General features: G+C 34.5%; 1 protein-coding gene and 1 long non-coding RNA gene across 2 annotated transcripts in view; one reads left to right on the forward strand and one right to left on the reverse strand.

Annotated features, from left to right (window-relative positions):
- The window catches only part of PREP (prolyl endopeptidase), a 164,695-nt gene that overhangs the window by 45,033 nt on the left and 101,285 nt on the right, over positions 1-18,377 (reverse strand). Inside the window, exon 10 of the mRNA XM_074187256.1 lies at positions 12,932-13,035. Coding sequence (XP_074043357.1) covers positions 12,932-13,035 — 104 coding nt within the window. The remainder of the gene's footprint in view (positions 1-12,931; positions 13,036-18,377) is intronic.
- On the forward strand, positions 7,873-15,824 carry LOC141487747 (uncharacterized). The gene is made up of 3 exons (XR_012468503.1): positions 7,873-8,529; positions 12,704-13,010; positions 15,434-15,824. It is a non-coding gene; the product is annotated as an uncharacterized LOC141487747 (long non-coding RNA).

Raw genomic sequence — 18,377 nt, forward strand, 5'->3', positions numbered from 1 at the left:
ATCTTCCTGATGTCATGGTCTGTGAGACCAAATGACAAACAACAATAAACTAGTCAGAGTCAGAACTGGGACAAGAACTTATCTTCTGCTACCCCTTTTCATGATACTTCAGGTTCTCTTTCTTAACTGTTTCTATATTGTTTCTGGTCCTCATCATTTCAATGCGAACTTCTATCAAAATCTCATAATTAGACTCCTTGCTTATAATCTTTTCTCCTTCTTAATCTATTCTAAACATTGTAATTTTTGCAACTTGCTGTACAGAATGTGCCTTTCTAATAAAATCCAGAGAACAACTTCTTAAATTCATTTAAATTCCTGACTCTTAAAAATAAGCAGACTTAGAAAAACAATTATTTGGTTTCATTGCATTATAAAAAGCTAATTAATAACAAATATTCTAAAAGAAGAAGTCTGGACAAAAAGTCTATTAATAAAAAGAAGAGAATGATTTAGTTTAGAAGTATAAAGCTGGTAACTATTCAGTGCTTGAGGGTACAACATTAAGTAGATGCTAGCTAAAAGAAATGAAAGCAGTGTTTGTAGATTGAATAGTAATCAAACTCTATCATTGTAGTTAAGCAAAGAATAAATCTTAGTTGCTTTATACTGTGACAGACAGCATCTACAAAAGTTCTGGAACCAGAAAAATAACACTAGAGGCCCAATTACAACTTTTCATTTGACTTATTTATTCATTCTTTCAATAAATATTTATTGAATACCTAAATACACAGTAGGAAACTGAGGTAACAATAAAAACTATGTGGAATGCAAATAGAAAAAAAAAAATTACCTAAAACATACAACCAAAAACTTCCAGTGACAAAATTCTTTGCCAAAATATTTATTTAACTCCCATTGGTGAAAACCAATACTGCCACAAAATTCTTTTACTCCAACAAGTTATTATGCCCTTGGGTTTCCTCAAAAACTATAAATCCCATTCAATAAATCCTTCGTGCAAGCAGGGGACAAAAGGGAAATCCTTTATAGATAATTGCAAGCTACTTAAAGTACAATCATTAAGAAATCCATGAGTACCACAATGCAATTCACTACCACCCACTGGGAAACTTAGGGCCAGAAGTGGGCTCACGCTGGGGAAGGCCAACTGGAAAGAGATGGTCAATTAGAAGGAATCTGGTTAGTGAGCTTGGAAACATAACTGCAAAAAGCGATTGAGAAACAGCTCTCTGGGAGTGAGGAGAAATAGGGAAAAAACATGAAGACAAATCAGAAAGTTCAGAAATCCTACTGTGTACATACAGAACAAATTCTTCTTGATTTTCATGATGCACCTGGCTGTGAAAATGTTTAAAAAATAATTTCTTTGCTGTGCAAAATATCGCTGGTTTAAAGTGAGTGTCATATTAAATCAGCCTTTTCTAAATTTTGTCTGTTTTCTAAATACCTTTGAGCTTTAAGTTTTCATGGGGAAGTATATTGGTTGGTCATATTTCCATCTATACAATTAATTATAAGCAAGTGGCACTAGGACATGAGAAAGGCAAATAGTAAAGAATAAAAATTTAAGATGTATAAATTTCATTATTGGGTAGAAAGACAGAGGAAATAAAACAGTCCATACAATTAATAATGGTGCTCAGTCTTTAGGGTTAAAGGCATTAAACTTTACTCTGCTCCCCCAAATAAGGAGTACAAGGTGCTATTTAAACCTTGCCTAAGAAACTTCTAAGTCCTCAAACATCTAAATTAAATCAATATATAGTAACCAGATTTAAAATGCAGAAAATTCTAATTCCAATCTATGAATACTAGCTGAAAAATTTTCAATCATGGGGATATATATATATATATGTGTGTGTATACACACACAAATGTAAATTTTTTGCTATAAATGTACATATGTACATACATAAACACACACAGACCAAAGAAGATAAATCATTATATATCTTCTTTTACTCTTACCACAAAGTGGGTAGTACAAGTGTTATCCTCATTCTTATCCCAGAGGGACAAGATTTAAAAGAAATTTCATGACAAGAACAGAAATGTCATGCCGTATCAGAAAAAATCATACTAATATGTTAGAAGAACTGAAAGAGTTAAGCAGCATGATAATAAAGTAATCCACAGGTGCTTCTGGTCAGAGATTATCCAGTAAGGGTTATAGAAAGAAAGGAGCAGTGATGGTTGGTGATTCCTGGCTGTGGAATCTGATGGCAGATGAAAGAGATCTGCTATCTAACCAGGCCATTTATTCAAATTGAGAAAGAACTGGGCAAGTTTTAAAAGTGATACCACTATACTTGTTCTGGTGAGTCCTAAGGTACAAACACTATAGCTAGAAGGAAATCTAGAAAACTTTGGCAAAAATTAGTCTTGGTCAAGAAAATGAAATTCAATTTTACCAGTGCTATCCATGAATTTTAAGTGGTACGTATGAGAAAAGCAGATATGAGAAGTGAACAGTTGTCTTAAGAATATAGATTCTAGGGGCGGCTAGGTGGTGCAGAGGATAGATCACCAGCCCCAGGAGTACCTGAGTTCAAACCTGGCCTCAGACACTTAATAATCACCTAGCTGTGTAGCCTTGGGCAAGCCACATAACTCCATTTGCCTTGCAAAAACTTAACTAAAAAAAAAATAGAATATAGAGTCTTACTATTGTCATTTGGATTTCGGGCCATTAGCAAAAAAATATTTAAAAGCTAGTGGACTGGGGTGGCTAGGTGGCGCAGTGGATAAAGCACTGGCCCTGGAGTCAGGAGTTACCTGGGTTCAAATTCGGTCTCAGACACTTAATAATTACCTAGCTGTGTGGCCTTGGGCAAGCCACTTGACCCCACTGCCTTGCAAAAAAAAAAAAACCTTAAAAAAAGCTAGTGGACTAATTTTTAATATTTTTATCAATGATTTGGATAAAGATCACTTCATCAGACAGTGGTGATCAGACGTCTAGAAAAGATTTCTAAGTTTTAAGAGAGTCTGAGCTCAATAAGAATCCACACTGTTGATATAGCAATGTAAATGCTAGTGAAATGTTCAACATAATTAAGAGAGATATTGTGTGAGAGTGATGTATTCAGTCTTGCAGATTATTTTTTTAAAAGGCCATTGAAAGGTTAGAGGATGAATAGTAGGGTAATTGGTATAGTGAGGTCATCGAGATTATGCCATAAAAGTAATTGGGAAGAGAATAAGAGCTGTCTTCACGTACCTGATGGACTACCATGAAAGGAAAGGAATTAGATCTATTCTGCTTGGTACCAGAGGGTAAAACTAGAAAAAATAGATGAAAGATGCAAAGAGGCAAATTTAAGTTTAATGGCAGGAAAAGCTCCCTATCAATTGGCACTGGGAATGAGTTACATTAGGAGAGCATAGGTCTCCTATCACTAGAAAACTTCAAGCTAAGTATGGATGTCTGTTTGTCAGAAATATGGGAGACAATTCTTAGATACAAGCTGAACTAAATTATTTCTGAAATCCTGTAATTTCTAAAGTCTTATTTTAAGACTTTGAAGCATTAAAAGAATTCTGAAAGGTTGAAAAGTAACAACCAAACAGAAGTCTCAGATAAAACATGTTGTGTATGAGTGACAAGGAAATAACCTTTCTAACTGAAGGAGGAAGACTTTGTTAGGAAAGTAGTAGGAAATAAGGATAATGACAGGATTGGAAGGTCAATGAATATGAAGGCCAAGGGAGGTACTTAGGTTTGAGTAATGGAAGATAAATTGAATTTATTATGAATTCTTGTTTGGTAAATATGCCTTTTCTCATCAGTCAATAGTTTTACAATTATATTTTATTTTTTTAATAAAGACTCTAAACTGTCCCTGAAAAAGAGGTAAAAAAGCATGATTCCCTTTTATCACTACCTTATAGGAAAGACTGAAATTAGCAAATGACAATAAAGACAGAATTGTCAAGTCTACATCATTAAACTAGGATGATATGTTAATCCTCTACCAAAAAAAAAAAAACAAAACAATTTGTGAAAATAGGGAAAAAAACTATCCCTATCCAAATCTTTCCATTTCTTAATCTATCTTTAATCACATTGCTGACTTATTTTCAGTTGATCATCAATGAGTCTCCAATCAGAAAAAGGGAAAGGGGAAGATAAATGCTTACACTAAAGCTGATAAGCCATATGAGTTTGTCTCTTATCTCTTTTTGCCACAAAGACAAATAAAGTAAAGAAATTAGAAAAAAGCTGGGTCTTTACAGCTATTATAAAATATTTTCAGCGGTATTAAGGAATGAAACTTTCAGAGAAGGGACAGAATAGCAAAACTGTCCTATGGCAATTTGCATTCCTATCGATCTCCTCTCCTCTATCCTGTCAGAAAAAGAAAATCTAAATAGTCATCTCATTTTTCAAGAATTCTATATTAAGACTTCAGAAACATACAGTGATTTAAAACACTGTGGTATAAAAAGACAACAGTTCTAGAGTAGACATACCCCTGAGAACATGCAATTAGAGAAGGGGTCACATGTTTTGGACACAGAAGTTAAGAGTCTGGATCCATTTTACAAGTAACAAAGGCTTCATGCCAGAGTTGTCTAAGTCAATCTGCTGATATCTTGCAGAAACTGATTTGCTGGTTGTCCTGATGCCAATACTAGAATTAAAGCCAAACTCCTGAAAGAAATTCAAAACAGAAGCTTTTGATCTTTCCTTGGAGGGCTAGCAGAAGCTAGGAAATTTAAATGACTAAGTTGCATCCCTTATTGCACAGAGCTGAAAGGTGGAGGGTAGGGGGCTAAGGCTGCCACACTATGGCCAATATTAATGGCTTAAAATGAAGTTCTCCAGACATTTCATAATAATCTGAAGGGGGGAAAAGTAAGAAAGAGAAGAACCATGAAACAAAAGCAGAAAAATAACTAAGAGTGAATTCTATGCTGGCTCATTTAATAACAAATTATCTGTGTGAATTTGTGTTTATTTGTCTCATATCTTTTATATAGAAAAATAAGGAAAGGGGGCAGCTAGGTAGTACAGTAGATAGAGCACCAACTCTGGAATCAGGAGGACCTAAGTTCAAATACGGTCTTAGACACTTAATAATTACCTAGATGTGTGATCTTGAGCAAGTCACTTAACCCCATTGCCTTGCAAAAACCAAAAAGAAAGAAAAATAAGGAGGAAATGGTTCTCATAAAAATAAAGGGTTAACATTACCTTCTATTAATCTGTATCCTTTCTTTATCTATTTTAGTTGATTGTAAAGTTGACCTAGCAGGATGACTGAATACACAAAAAAAGGCACATGTAATTGGAAGGTCTTGTACTTTGTCCAATAACTACATGATATGAATATTTATAATACCTAATAAGATGATGGTATTGTGCTCATTGAATCAATTTCCAGAAGCCTGCAGAGTTTCCAAATTGAATCTATAATTATTCAAGAATTCAGTCTAACAATGCTCATTGTAAAGTTACCAAGAAGATTATCCAGAGAATGATATGCTGCTGTAGGGACAACCTACAGAACTAGATACAACCATACCTCTATACTGAACAGATACTATAATGTATAATGGGCTTAGGACTAACCAGGAGAAGAAAATGGCTGGCATGCCTCAAGTCTCCCCTTAGTCCTTTCTCCCCCTCCCCACAGCCCTGAAAAAAAAGGCCAATTTTAATAACTTTTGTTAGGGATGCTATATAGAGCTGTAGCTATAGACTACGATAGTCTCTAGATGGTAAAAGACCATTTGTCCAGAGAATGATATGCAGTTGTAGGGACAATATACAGAATCAGATTCAACTGTATATCTATACAGGAGAGACACTATAATGAACTTAAGACTAACCAGGAGGAAAAAAAGTGGGCTGGATTACCCCCCCCAAAAAATCAAGGGTTAATTTTAATAATATTTTCCATAGGATCCTATATAGAACTGTAGCTATGGACTATCATAGTCTCATAAGAACTAAATTTGTGGGTAAATGTAAAAGTCAATGGAGAGAGGGGAAGCTAGGTGATGCAGTGGATAGAGCACCAGCCCTGGAGTCAGGAGGACCTGAGTTCAAATGTGACCTCAGACACTTAATAATTACCTGTCTTGTGTAACCTTGGTCAAAGTCACTTAACTCCGATGCTTTAAATAAATTTCAATTTTTTTTTAAAAAGTCAATGGAGAGATAGATGACAAGCATGAATAGGCTAATTATAGGAGAAATGGTAAAAGGGATGTCACTGAAAGGTAGGCTGGTGAGTCTGTAGCTAAGTGAGGGAAAAACCTGTGAACAATCTATGTGCTTTATTGGTCTCTCAGAAATAACAAGAGTTCTAGAAAAAGACCTCCAAATCATTAGCTGGAGGTCCATGAAGGTCTATGGGTCAACCTAGACAAAAGTCATATAGTACAAGAAGATATAGATTGTACTGCTGGAGGGTTATCAGCTGTGCAACCCTGGGCAAGTCACTGAACTCTGTTTCAGTTTTTTTCCATCTGTAAAATGAGCTGCAGAAGGAGTAGCAAATCACTCCTGCATCTCTGCCAAGAAAACCCCAGATGGGGTCATGAGGAGTCACATACAACTGAAAGAACTGAACAACAACATTTAAAAGGAAGGACCTACATTAAACATCTCATTGATGCAAAGAGGCAAAGTATGGTAGAAGAGGCAGGGGAAGAACCAAACATATAAATTATATATTTGGACAAAACATCTTAGCTTTCATTAATCAGTACCATAATCACAGAGAAAAAAGTCTCAGTAATGGGCTATTCCTCACTAAAGAAATATATTAACATTTATCAGACTTATAGTATCAAGGTAAGCAATGCTAGGTACTGAGATGTAGTATGAACAAGACACGTTCAAGATTCAGTTGCACAGACATATGCAATGCTTGCAAAGTGTATAAAACATAAATACAGGAAAAAAGGTAAATAGTTCAGGAGAAGTACAAACACAATGTTGTGGTAGCAAACAGGAAAAAGCAATTATTTCCTGGCTGGGATGGGGAAGAGAGAGAGGATGATCTAGTACATGCTCAAGGAAGACGTGGTAATTGATATTTAAATGCAATTTCAATAGACAAAGATATATAAATAAGAGCATTTGAGTTAGGAGGGGATGATAGTGATAGAGTAAAGAAACAGAGAAGGCAGTGCTCTAGTTGGGTCTGATACTAGAATTAAGAGGTACTTTAAGGCTCCCTAGCTCAACATCCAGTATTTTACAAATGAGGAAAATGAGATCCAATAAATGAACTCAAAGTGTAAGATTCATGAAAAGGAAGTAATGGGAGATAAAACACTAGAAATGCAAATTGGGACCAGAAGGTTCAGAATGCCAAGTTAAAGACTTTTAATTTTATCCTTTAGGCAATAAGAAGTCATTGGAATTTTCTGAGTAGGGGTGTGACATGTTTTCAACATTGACTTGAGAATTATTGAAGAGAATTAAGTATCTAGGGTTAAGCAAGAAGCTTTGGGTGAATTCCTATGTTATAAGGAGGTAGGATGGAAAAAAAAAGAATGCATAGTGAAGGTTTTACTGGTAAAAGTAATGAAATTGCTTTTCTTGCTGCCAGTTAATAAGAACATCAGTTACAGGCCTGTGGCACATAATTTATTTCTCTTATAAGATAGCAACAAAACAAAGGACATTTTCTATTATCTTTTGTAGTCTTGAACTATTTTAGCCTAACTGATAGACTGAAGAATGAAAAAAGGATCCAAACAATGTACTTGCAGATTACAAATGCAACATGGCAATCTTGAATGTCAACATGATAAAGTGAATTCTGAAGCAAAACATGAACCCGTTTAACCAAGATGGTATTTCCAACAAATATGAATACCAAGAAAAACCTCAGGGTTCAGCTTATAAATACATAAGAAATTGTTCACTTTTAAAGCAGCCAGCCATTGAACAATTTACTGATACAATGAAAATGATAACTTCTGGTATCATCTGGTAACTTTCTGCTGATTAATTTCTAATGAGTTTTACACTCTCTAATGATTCTGACTGGAACCTATTTCAGGATCTTAACCTATTAACATTAGTTAATAGAGGATCTAACAAGGATAGTGACAAGTCAATAGTCCAAATATTGCATTTCTGCCATGTGCTTTTTAAAATAATTATGACAACAGTAGTCAACTCTTTTAGAATGTGCTATCTGAAAGGCAAAGCTAGAACTCTGATAATGTGAAAGGGCTATCATTACATTTTGATTTGTCAGAGTGGGAACTCCCTCTACTAACATAGACCAAAAACATGTATCCTAAGTTTTAGAGAGCTTCCTGAGATTCAGAAAAATTATGAGACTCCAACCTCGCTATAGCACAAAATGTTGCCCTGGATCTTGGATAAGCCAATTAGTAATTGTTTGTTTAGTTGAACTGAAAATCAATGGGAACAGACTGAAGCCGATTCAGAGAAAATACTCTTGTCTATGAAGTTGTACTGATGGAGTTTGGGAAACAGGAAGGGTAGGGTTTAGAAGACCCAGATTCAAATTCAAACTCTGGTTCTTATTGATTCTGAGACCAAGGGAAAGCTGTGTAATCTTTTTGAAGGTGAGTACAACAAATTGTTCACTTATAGTTCACTGTTTGTGAATTTACTACCACTGAAGTCAAGAAAAAAGCACCATGATAATAATTGAAGGACACTTCAACACTAATATTTTTTAAATAATTGTTTTTATTACTATTATTCTTAGAAGAATAATCTTGGATTTTCATTTTGCAGGGATTTCTCAGTGTGGAAACTCTTTCCACTCAAGTAGATGATCAACTTCTATATAATTTATTATCTTATGTTTGGTCAAACCTTCTACTTAAAAGGATATTATCTAAATTGCAGGTGATATTCCTTGAAAAACATTTAAGTGTAAGAGAATAGACAAAAAAATAATGATGCTTTACAAGCACATTTTAAATCTCACAATTTCTGGGATTTTCCCCTACTACAACAAAATTTGCTTTTTCTCATGTAAGTCTAAGTATTTGTGTCTTTATTCATTAAAAATCGAGAGAGAGAGAGAGAGAGAGAGAGAGAGAGACAGACAGACAGACAGACAGACAGACAGACAGAAATTTTTCAGGGAGGGCAGAGAAATCTCTTTCATTAGCAAAACAAGAATGAGATCCCTCTCCAAAACAAAAAGTATACCCTTGTCATGTCACAGTATACCCAAGTTCTCTTGGCTAAGGTTATTTTTTGCCAATCAGGTTCATTTTACTAGTTTGCTGTTTTGAAAAAAGTATATAATAATACATTTAGACAATGTGAAATATATAATACATTTTAGACCAAGTTGAAACATGAGTGACACCTAACACTTTAAGATAAGGTGTCTACTTCCATGGAGCTTATGTTTTAAGAAATTATAAGTGTGTGTGTTTGTGTGTGTGTGTGTGTGTGTGTGTGTGTGTGTGTGTGTGTGTATGTATTTTGGAGTAGGAAATTGTATTCTCAGCACAAAAGCTGTTGCTATAAATTGCTGTGTCAAAGAAAAAAAGGCCATTTTTCTCAGGATCTCGTTTTAAAATTATATCCCCTGTATAGTTCAGTTTTCCATCTAGAGATGTAATCAGGAGTGGAAAGGTTTTGTGCTGATACCAATACCTTCTGTATTTTATAGTTTTTAAACTGAGTTTGTCAGAGTTAAAATGTTGGGCAAGAACTGACCTTCCCCAATTCAAAAGGCTGAAATATCTGAAGAAAAGCAGCTCACTCAAGGAGTAGACAGCTTTTTTATGGGTTTATTCATTTTGCTTTCTTCTTCAAACATGCTTATTTTCTCTGTCCTCAATTTGGTTTATTTTATCAATAGTAATTCTAGGTAAACAATGTTGTTATAATGATGTGTTTGACGATGAAGGTCTGTCATTAATCGATGACTCTTAGGTACTCACAATGTAATTGGAACTTTCTTTTTTGCTCTAAAGAAATAAAAGCAATACTATCACTTCAGAGAGGGAGAAGGAACAATAATTAGAAGAAATGAATATTCTTTTAAAACTTGCAAACATATGAAATAGGAAAACACTAAGTTTAAGAAGAAGCAAGAGTGGTATTAAAATAATTGGAAGAAAAAAAGGAGCACCTTTTAATAAGCATTCTATCTCTTCCCCTCTCCTCTACCATTCAGAGCATGGCTTTCTATGGCATATTTTAGAAAATTTTTCATGTGTTATCACTCTTCAACCCCTGCTTTTTAGAATAATAGTTAATTATTAGTATCACTGTGAAAAACTTCATGGAGTTGTGAGAACAACTGCCACTCTCTTAAGATCGTATAGAGCTGGAAGGGACCTACAGACCATTCAGTCCAATTCCTTTTTTATAAATAAAGAAACTGAATCTAGAGTAGCTGAATAATTTGTCCATGGTCATACAGTAAAATAGTACCTACAATGGAATTTGAACCTATGTCTTCCTGTCTCTAAATTCATTGCCTAGATTTAGACCATACTTTGTTCTAAAGAGGTACTGAAGAAAAACTAAAAACTGGATGCTATCTCAAAAAATTAACTTCAAATCTTATTCAGTATGGGTCAAGTGTTTTCCAAAGTCTCTGTCCACCCCAAATTATCAGAGCTCTAAACTAAAAATATGGAAAACAATATACTTAAGTCACACAATATACTATTATGTAATTTTTTAAACTTAAAAATATGTATCCATATTAGAATTTAAACAATGAAGGTTAAAAATTTCTCACATACAGACCAAAAATTTCTATCATACTGTAGAAATCCATGAAAATTCTAAAACCAATAAATTTTTGCTCAACAACTTTCACAAGTTTACCTGATTTTCTGTTTTGATAACACACAAAAAAAACTTCAGCTGTTTTAAAGCTCAATGTTTAAGCATGATTTCTTTGGGAGAAGGGAGAAAGTTAAAGGGTTTCCTAAATGACATGGCAAAGTTGGCAATGGAACTCTGGAGTATTTCCAAGTCCAATTCTGAAACAAGGGTCCATGCTTATAAAACTGACGAATTAGCATTTAGCATAATTATTTCAACACTATGAAATTTTACTTTTGGCTTTATCATTAAAAGTCCTTTACTTTCCTAGCTGGTAATTCAGGTTTTTAAAGGCATGTGGGAAGTATTAAATTCAGATTGGAAAAAAATAAGTCCCATGGGGTTTGAGAGGTAGGGTGAAATTTGTTGAAAATAGGAAGGTAGAAGTGTTTGAAAACAGTAGGCTAGGCAGCACACTCACTCTCCAGTGCTCCCTTGAGAGCTTTCTCTCCTCCTTCTACTCTCCCTCCACCCTCCATACCCACCCACCCAGAACCCTATTGTAAGACTCAGATAAATGTAACATTAGCGCCTGAGGGGTAGATCAAGAGTGAAAAAGGTACACCTTTCAGAAATCTGGGAGAAAAGTAGGCAAAATTATTCTCCAAAGTTGTAACTAATAACAGTCAATATAAAAAAGATGACATAACCTGGACTAAGAAGTGAACCACTCTAAGAGCTACTATATAAATTAGATGGAAAGTGAACAAATAAATATGTGAATGAACACGCAAATAAACAAACAAATAAATAAATAAGAGACTGGGATATTGCCTATAATTCATGAAGAAATGCTGGGTAACTCCCTGAAATTTTAGAAAAACATTAACCTTGGGGCAGCTAGGTGGTGCAATGGATAGAACAGTGGCCTTGGAGTCAGGAGTACCTGACTCCAAATCTGGCCTTAAGACACTTAATAATTACCTAGCTATGTGGCCTTGGACAAGTCACTTAACCCATTGCCTTGCCAAAAAAAAAAAAGAATAACACCATTAACCTAGAATAAAATTACTATAAAATAGCCAGCAAACTAATTTATTGTGATTTAACTCTTATGAATTGGTGAAAGATAATAAATACTGAAAAAGGAGATATGGGTAGCAAACTGCTTGTTAGAATAGCTTCATCACTGACCTGGGTAAAAGAATGTTCTTATTCTGATGAGCATTATCAATTTTCATTTTCAGTCTTTTTTTTAAAATTTAGTTTAGTTTAGTTTTTCGATTAAATCTGTGATTTCACTGGCGTAGTGAACTCTTAATGAGAAAACTTCTTCAAGCAATACAGACTGGCATCTGCTCTGTGATTTCTAGACTTAAGAGTTGTCTACGGTACTGAAAGAATTTAAATGACTTCTCCTGAGTTACCCAGCTTGTTTGTGTTGAGGAAAAACTTGAACCCAGGACTTCCTGATATTGACATCAGGTTTTTCTCCAGTATTTCACACTTGCCCTCTCTTAGACAAGTTATCAAGACACAACTAAGTAATTCACATTTGGAGGAGACATCTCTTAGGAAGGGTTACTTCTAATCACTCTCTCATTCTCTGACACTAAACAGATCTGTAATCTGTAATATGGATTCCTGAATTAATTTACCTACCTACTTAGTAGAGTGACTGGTACCAGTTTTCTAGCTGGGCATGTCTTCCAAAATAGTAAATTATAACCTGTACATTTTGTTTCTAAAGCAGTTTCTCTGATGGGTTTTGTTGATGAGACTTATCCTACTGAGACTTATCCTACCAAGATGGGATTCATCTTAGGTAAATAAGGTTTTTAATCAAACCCAAGATTAGGGTAAAATCCTCACAAGAAATAGCTTCCACAGGATTGCAGTCTCTAACAATTTTAACTACAATGTGAGGCTAAATGTTGAACTTCTTTTCAAGCATATCAATTCATGTGGAATTAATTGTATCTGCCCTTGTAGTTTTGACAAGGAAGGACCTTGATAATGGAGAGCTTGTGCCTCACATCAAAAGCAACGCCTACAGGACCTAAGCCTCCGCACACAGCAACTCTGCAGCTCCTGACAAAACTGAAATGGTAATGGGAGTCATTTCAAAGCCTTCAGTCCAGATTCCAAATTCACCCAATAGTTGTACTGCTAGTGAGTTGAATAAAGAGCTACTAATTGGAGAAGGAACATCTGTGTTACCTGGACAGTTTGGTAATCGGAAGCATCAATTCCTTTCACAGTCACCTCTCGGAAAACCTTGGGCTCTAACTCCTCTCTGGTAAGATCACAGTGATAAATAATACCTGAAATAGAGTTTAAGTTACAGATAAGTAAAAGGAACTCATTAAAGGAATAATACTGAAATGAATAAGGAAAGAGCAATACATTGAACACATTTTCAATTGGGCATCACAATGTATACATTTTTTTCAGTTATGTTTAATTCCTAGTATTTCTCAACCAGACCATTAAGTCAGATAACAAATAGAAAAATTAAAAAAAGTTTAAAATGCATGAATTAGGAGGATAAAAATAGAATTAAAGATATATGTACATCTCTATCTTATATATATGCTGCATGTGTATGTATGCATACATCCATTCATATAGTATACAAACATATATATGTGTGTGTGTGTGTGTGTCCAAAGTCAATACTGGATTCTAGTCCTTGCTCAGTCATTTTATTGGCTATGTGATCTTGAGCAAACATCAAATTTTCTGAAGTTGTTTTCTCATTTGTAATATGAGAAATCTATTAACTATGCCTTGCCTATGTCAAAGATATATTCACAAAGCATTTTGTAGAAGATAAAGCATTATACATATATTAAGTATTATTACTAATAGTATTTTTCATCAATAGACAAAATTTTTACTTTTGCAAGTATCTCTACACCTCTTATTTTCATATTATTATAGATCAAATAAAAAAATTCTATTATTTATATATGTAGAAAGAAGGTAATTTAATCTAATAAGGAAATCAAAATCTAGAAAGATTAGGGAACTTGTCCAGGAATATATGTATAGTAAGTAGCAGAACCAGGATGTGAATGTCAGTCCACTAAATCCTTCAGTATTCTTTACATTATGTACAAGGTCTGCTGGTTTGAAATCAACCCTTTGGTAGAAAAGGGATTATCACCATATTAAAGTTGGAGGAAAAGAATAAGTACCTTACAAAGTGTATGTATGTATGTATGTGTGTGTGTGTATATATATATATATATATATACATATATATATATATATACACACATATATATGTATATATGTATATATATGTATATGTATATGTATATATACATATATGTATATATACATATAGTAACTGATTTTCTTCAAGTTAAATATCCCTCAGAAAAAACTTATCTATCCACACCCACCCACTCATACATTAGAATTAAAAAAATCAATTTATTAGTACACATTATGTGCTAATCATTCTACTAAATAAGTGGGAATACAAAGATTAAAAACCCGAAAGAGTCCATGTCTTTTAAAAAAGCTAACTTCGAATGGGGAAAGTCTTATAAGAAGTTATGACAATGCAAGTAACTATTTTAGAAATATTTGTTTTACTGGTAAATGTGCATAACATTCTATAACAACTGACTTATTTAAATAAAATAAAAATTAAAATTCCATTCTCTGAATCTAATGAAGCTACAATTTACTATTCAAGAAGTAAAAATGAACATAATAAGAATTAACAATAAGACTAGATCTGTAACGTTTGAAAACAATTATACTGCTGTGGTTTATAAAATAAATAAAAAAAAGATAAGAATCTACAAGGTGGCTGGCCCAGGAACAGAAGCTCCCCACATATGCTGTCAAGCACAGTAAAATCAATTTAGTATTCCTGATATAAGTGGAAACTCAGAAATGTACAATTATGTTTGGATACACTCATTAAGTATAAAAACATGAGTTCTCCCCTCTGTGTGTGTGTGTGTATGTATGTATGTGTATGACTGAACATGTAGGCACAAAACCAAATAAATACATATATGTCTATGGTAAATAATAGTTTAAAAAAAAAAAACTCTAGTGCTTTGTCTGGATAATAAGTGAAAAACTCAGGTTCCATACAAACAGGCCTAAACAATTCATTTGCAATCTAAAAAAAATAACAATATAAAATTTAGTAAAATGATAAGATATTGAGTGAAAATGTACCTTTTGAGATATAATTTGGAGGAACAAAACAGATAGATTTCTTTATTAATTTTATATCAATTTTTCATTCTACCTTCATTACATTAGACTAGTTGGTCAACTATCTAATGGGAAAAATGATGAGGTATTGAATTTTTGTTTAATAAATTATCTTCACTTGTTTTTATATTATTAGATTTGTTTTTTAGTTTTTTTGCAAGGCAAATGGGGTTAAAGTGGCTTGCCCAAGGCCACACAGCTAGGTAATTATTAAGTTTCTGAGACCGGATTTGAACCCAGGTACTCCTGACTCCAAGGGCGGTGCTTTATCCACTATACCACCTAGCTGCCCCTAGATTATTAGATTATTAAAGCTCATTAAAAATTTTAAAGCTTCCTTTTAAATCTTTTAAAAATTATCTTTAAAAAGACTAGAATGCAAATATTCTGCTCCCCAGATCATTGCTTTTCCCTAAAGCTTCCCAGAAAAGGTATTCTTTCTCTCTTCCTTTCCTCCACTGCCCCCTCAATCCTCAGGCCATCCAAGATCCAGGACACTGCTGATGAGGAATACAGGCCAATGAGAGCACATTGGGAACCCTTCTCCTACTCCCTTGACTAATGGATAAGAACAGCAACAAGGTGACTCACATGCCTTAGATGAGCCGGGAATCATCAACCAGCAGCCCCGAAAAGAGAAGATAACTAGGTCTAGAGACCTCCTACACATGACCACCCGACTGGGCCTTGTCATCTTCCCCACTGACATCCCTTTAGAACTTTCCCACATGTGTTCGTTCTCCAGCAACACGAACTCCTCCAGGTTAAGAGCTATCCAGCCTTTTCTGAGGACATCCCCAGTGCTTAATATGATTCTTTGGCATAAAGTAAATGCTTAATAAATGCTTTTTTCTTTCATTCATTTATTTTATATCTAATTCCCTGTGTTGTCTTTATTTTTGCATTTTTTTCCTAACAAAAGGAAACAAAATATAAAAGAAAATTTCCTTTTAGACAGAATGTTGGAAAATGGAGCCCCCCCCACTTAATGGAATGTTTTCATTACAAGATATATATCATATACCATACATTAGCAATATTTCAGAAGTAGAACACCATAGTTGTTAATCTTTATTCTTTTGTAGAGAAGTTGGGAGAGTATAATTTTAAGTAGCATAGGGAGAATATCCCTCAGACATTTTCTGCCATATATCTCATTTAGAGATTTAATTGTATTGACAAGTCTCTTTTAAAATAGAAACAACCTTTGCAGGGGTAAATATACTTGTCAGGGGCACTTTATTATGAATTACTTAACTGATTTATTTTTCCAGCTGTTTTCAGTCATAACTAACTCTTCATAAACCCTATGTAGGATTTTCTTGGCAAACATAATGGAGTGGATGTGACTCAAGTAATTGAACAACATATATAAAATCTGTGTCTGTGTGTGTGTGTGTGTGTGTGTGTGTGTGTGTGTGAGAGAGAGAGAGAGAGAGAGAGAGAGAGAGAGAGAGAAATGGAGAAAAGGAGGGACAATGACCAACTCAGGGAGAGGTATGTAGAACAGAAAAGGAAGAAGACTGGAAATCTAGATATGAAATAATAAAAAATTAGACTACAGTGGTAATAGTGAGAATGAATAGAGCACTACCACAAATAGATAACAGGTCCTGGTGACAGACTGGTATAGAAGAAGAAACCTCAAAAACAACTGGATTCTCCTTTGATTAAGGGTTGGACTGAAGAATTTGCTTCCAGTGTTAGCAAAAAGATAAATGTCTTCTCAAAAACATCTGTGCTTTAACATTAAGATCATAGCAGCTTCTTTCATCACCGACATCTGCTGCAAAATCAAATCACCTATCTATGCCTACTGGACTGGACTGTAAGAATATATTGGATCTGCTACGGATCATTATGAAAATTTCTTAGAACTTCCAACTAATGAAAGTTGTGGCAGCTGAACTACTAAGTAGTTTTGAGAAACAGGTTATAACTGTACCAAAGCTCAGAACTGCCATGATGATAAATTTGCAGTGCACAGTGTGGCAGTACAGTGTTAGTGCTGGAAATGTAGGTTTTAATATCAACTCTGCTGATATCAGCTATATGACTTTGGGCCAGGCACTTTGTCTCCTTGACCCTCAGTCTTCTCATCTGTTAAAGAAGAGAGGCTGGACTTCAAGGGCCTTGGCAGTTCAAAAACTCTAAAAGAATACAAGCTTCTTGAAGAAGAGTGATTTTGTGTTTGTTTCTACATCTCATAATGCTTGAGCTAGGCTTTGAACAGCAGTCATGTTTTGAGATTTAATTTCAACAGTGATTTCTTCAGAAATATTTGCTTAATTGAATAGTGTATCCCAAAGTTCTGTCACAACAAATCAGAACAACTAAAACACCTTTACCAATAGCTCTCCAAATTTCTTAACAGGTTGTGGAAATTGTGGAATGATTTCTGTGGAGGAAGGGGTCTTCCTTACCATCTTGGGCCCCTTAGGATGTATATTCCAGGCTGAAATACTTTCAGGACCTTATATCAGAGAGCTTTCTAATCAGTTTCATCAACATTTATAGAACTTGATAAATGTTACTTCTATTTGTTGTTATTTATTTTTGGATCCTGAAGTGAAAGTTTGAAATTTAAAATCTTTTTTCCTCTCTCTAGTTTAAGACATCACATTGTGTTAGGTAAGATGAGAAGGGAAACAAGATTATCCAAAAGGAGAGATGCACAGGCTTTAGGAAGCATTGCATCATCTACTAACTTCATACCTAAAGAAACTAGAAACTAGGTTCCTGTTTTCAATCTTTACAGCTGTAGTCATGAAAAACTCTTCACTGCCTGGCACCCACCCTTGCATTTTACATTAGGACAATGAGTCCTTTCTTCCAGAGGTAATGAGGAATGTGTTCCTGAGACAGCTGGTCACATGGTGTCATTTCATAGAGGTGTATAGGCCTTCTGGGATTCTGACCTCTATCAAAAGCAAGTGAGTCATGTCCAGTCTATGCTTCTCATTGTCCTTTACCCAACTTATCTGGTAAAGACAGGCAAGTGTTCAGGTACAGCTTTGCATTTCAAAAGCTGGTGAAACAATTCCTTGTGCTTTATTTCAAGCAATGAAGTCTATGCTCTACTAGGTAGCTTCATTTAATGGCAGACAGTGAGGTTAACAAATAGGCTTGCAGCTGTGTTTGTGTGTGTGTGTGTGTGTGTGTGTGTGTGTGTGTGTAAGGTGGGGGGAGGAAGAGGTGCTTGAAAATAATGGAAAGGTAAAGAAGAATGATGTGTTGAAATTATGGCAAAAGAAAATTTTCCCTATCAGGACTAAGCAAATTTTTTTGTTACTACCAACCACCACTGCAAGGGTCATAAAAGTCAAGGGAAGAATATTCCTAACCCTTGTAATTCATTATAATCTTCTACATAAAAGTAACTTGAGATAGCACTAGAGTTCTCTGAGAGTTACTTAGAAGT

This window comes from Macrotis lagotis, chromosome 5 (genome assembly GCF_037893015.1).
Source record: "Macrotis lagotis isolate mMagLag1 chromosome 5, bilby.v1.9.chrom.fasta, whole genome shotgun sequence".
Classification (NCBI taxonomy): domain Eukaryota; kingdom Metazoa; phylum Chordata; class Mammalia; order Peramelemorphia; family Peramelidae; genus Macrotis; species Macrotis lagotis.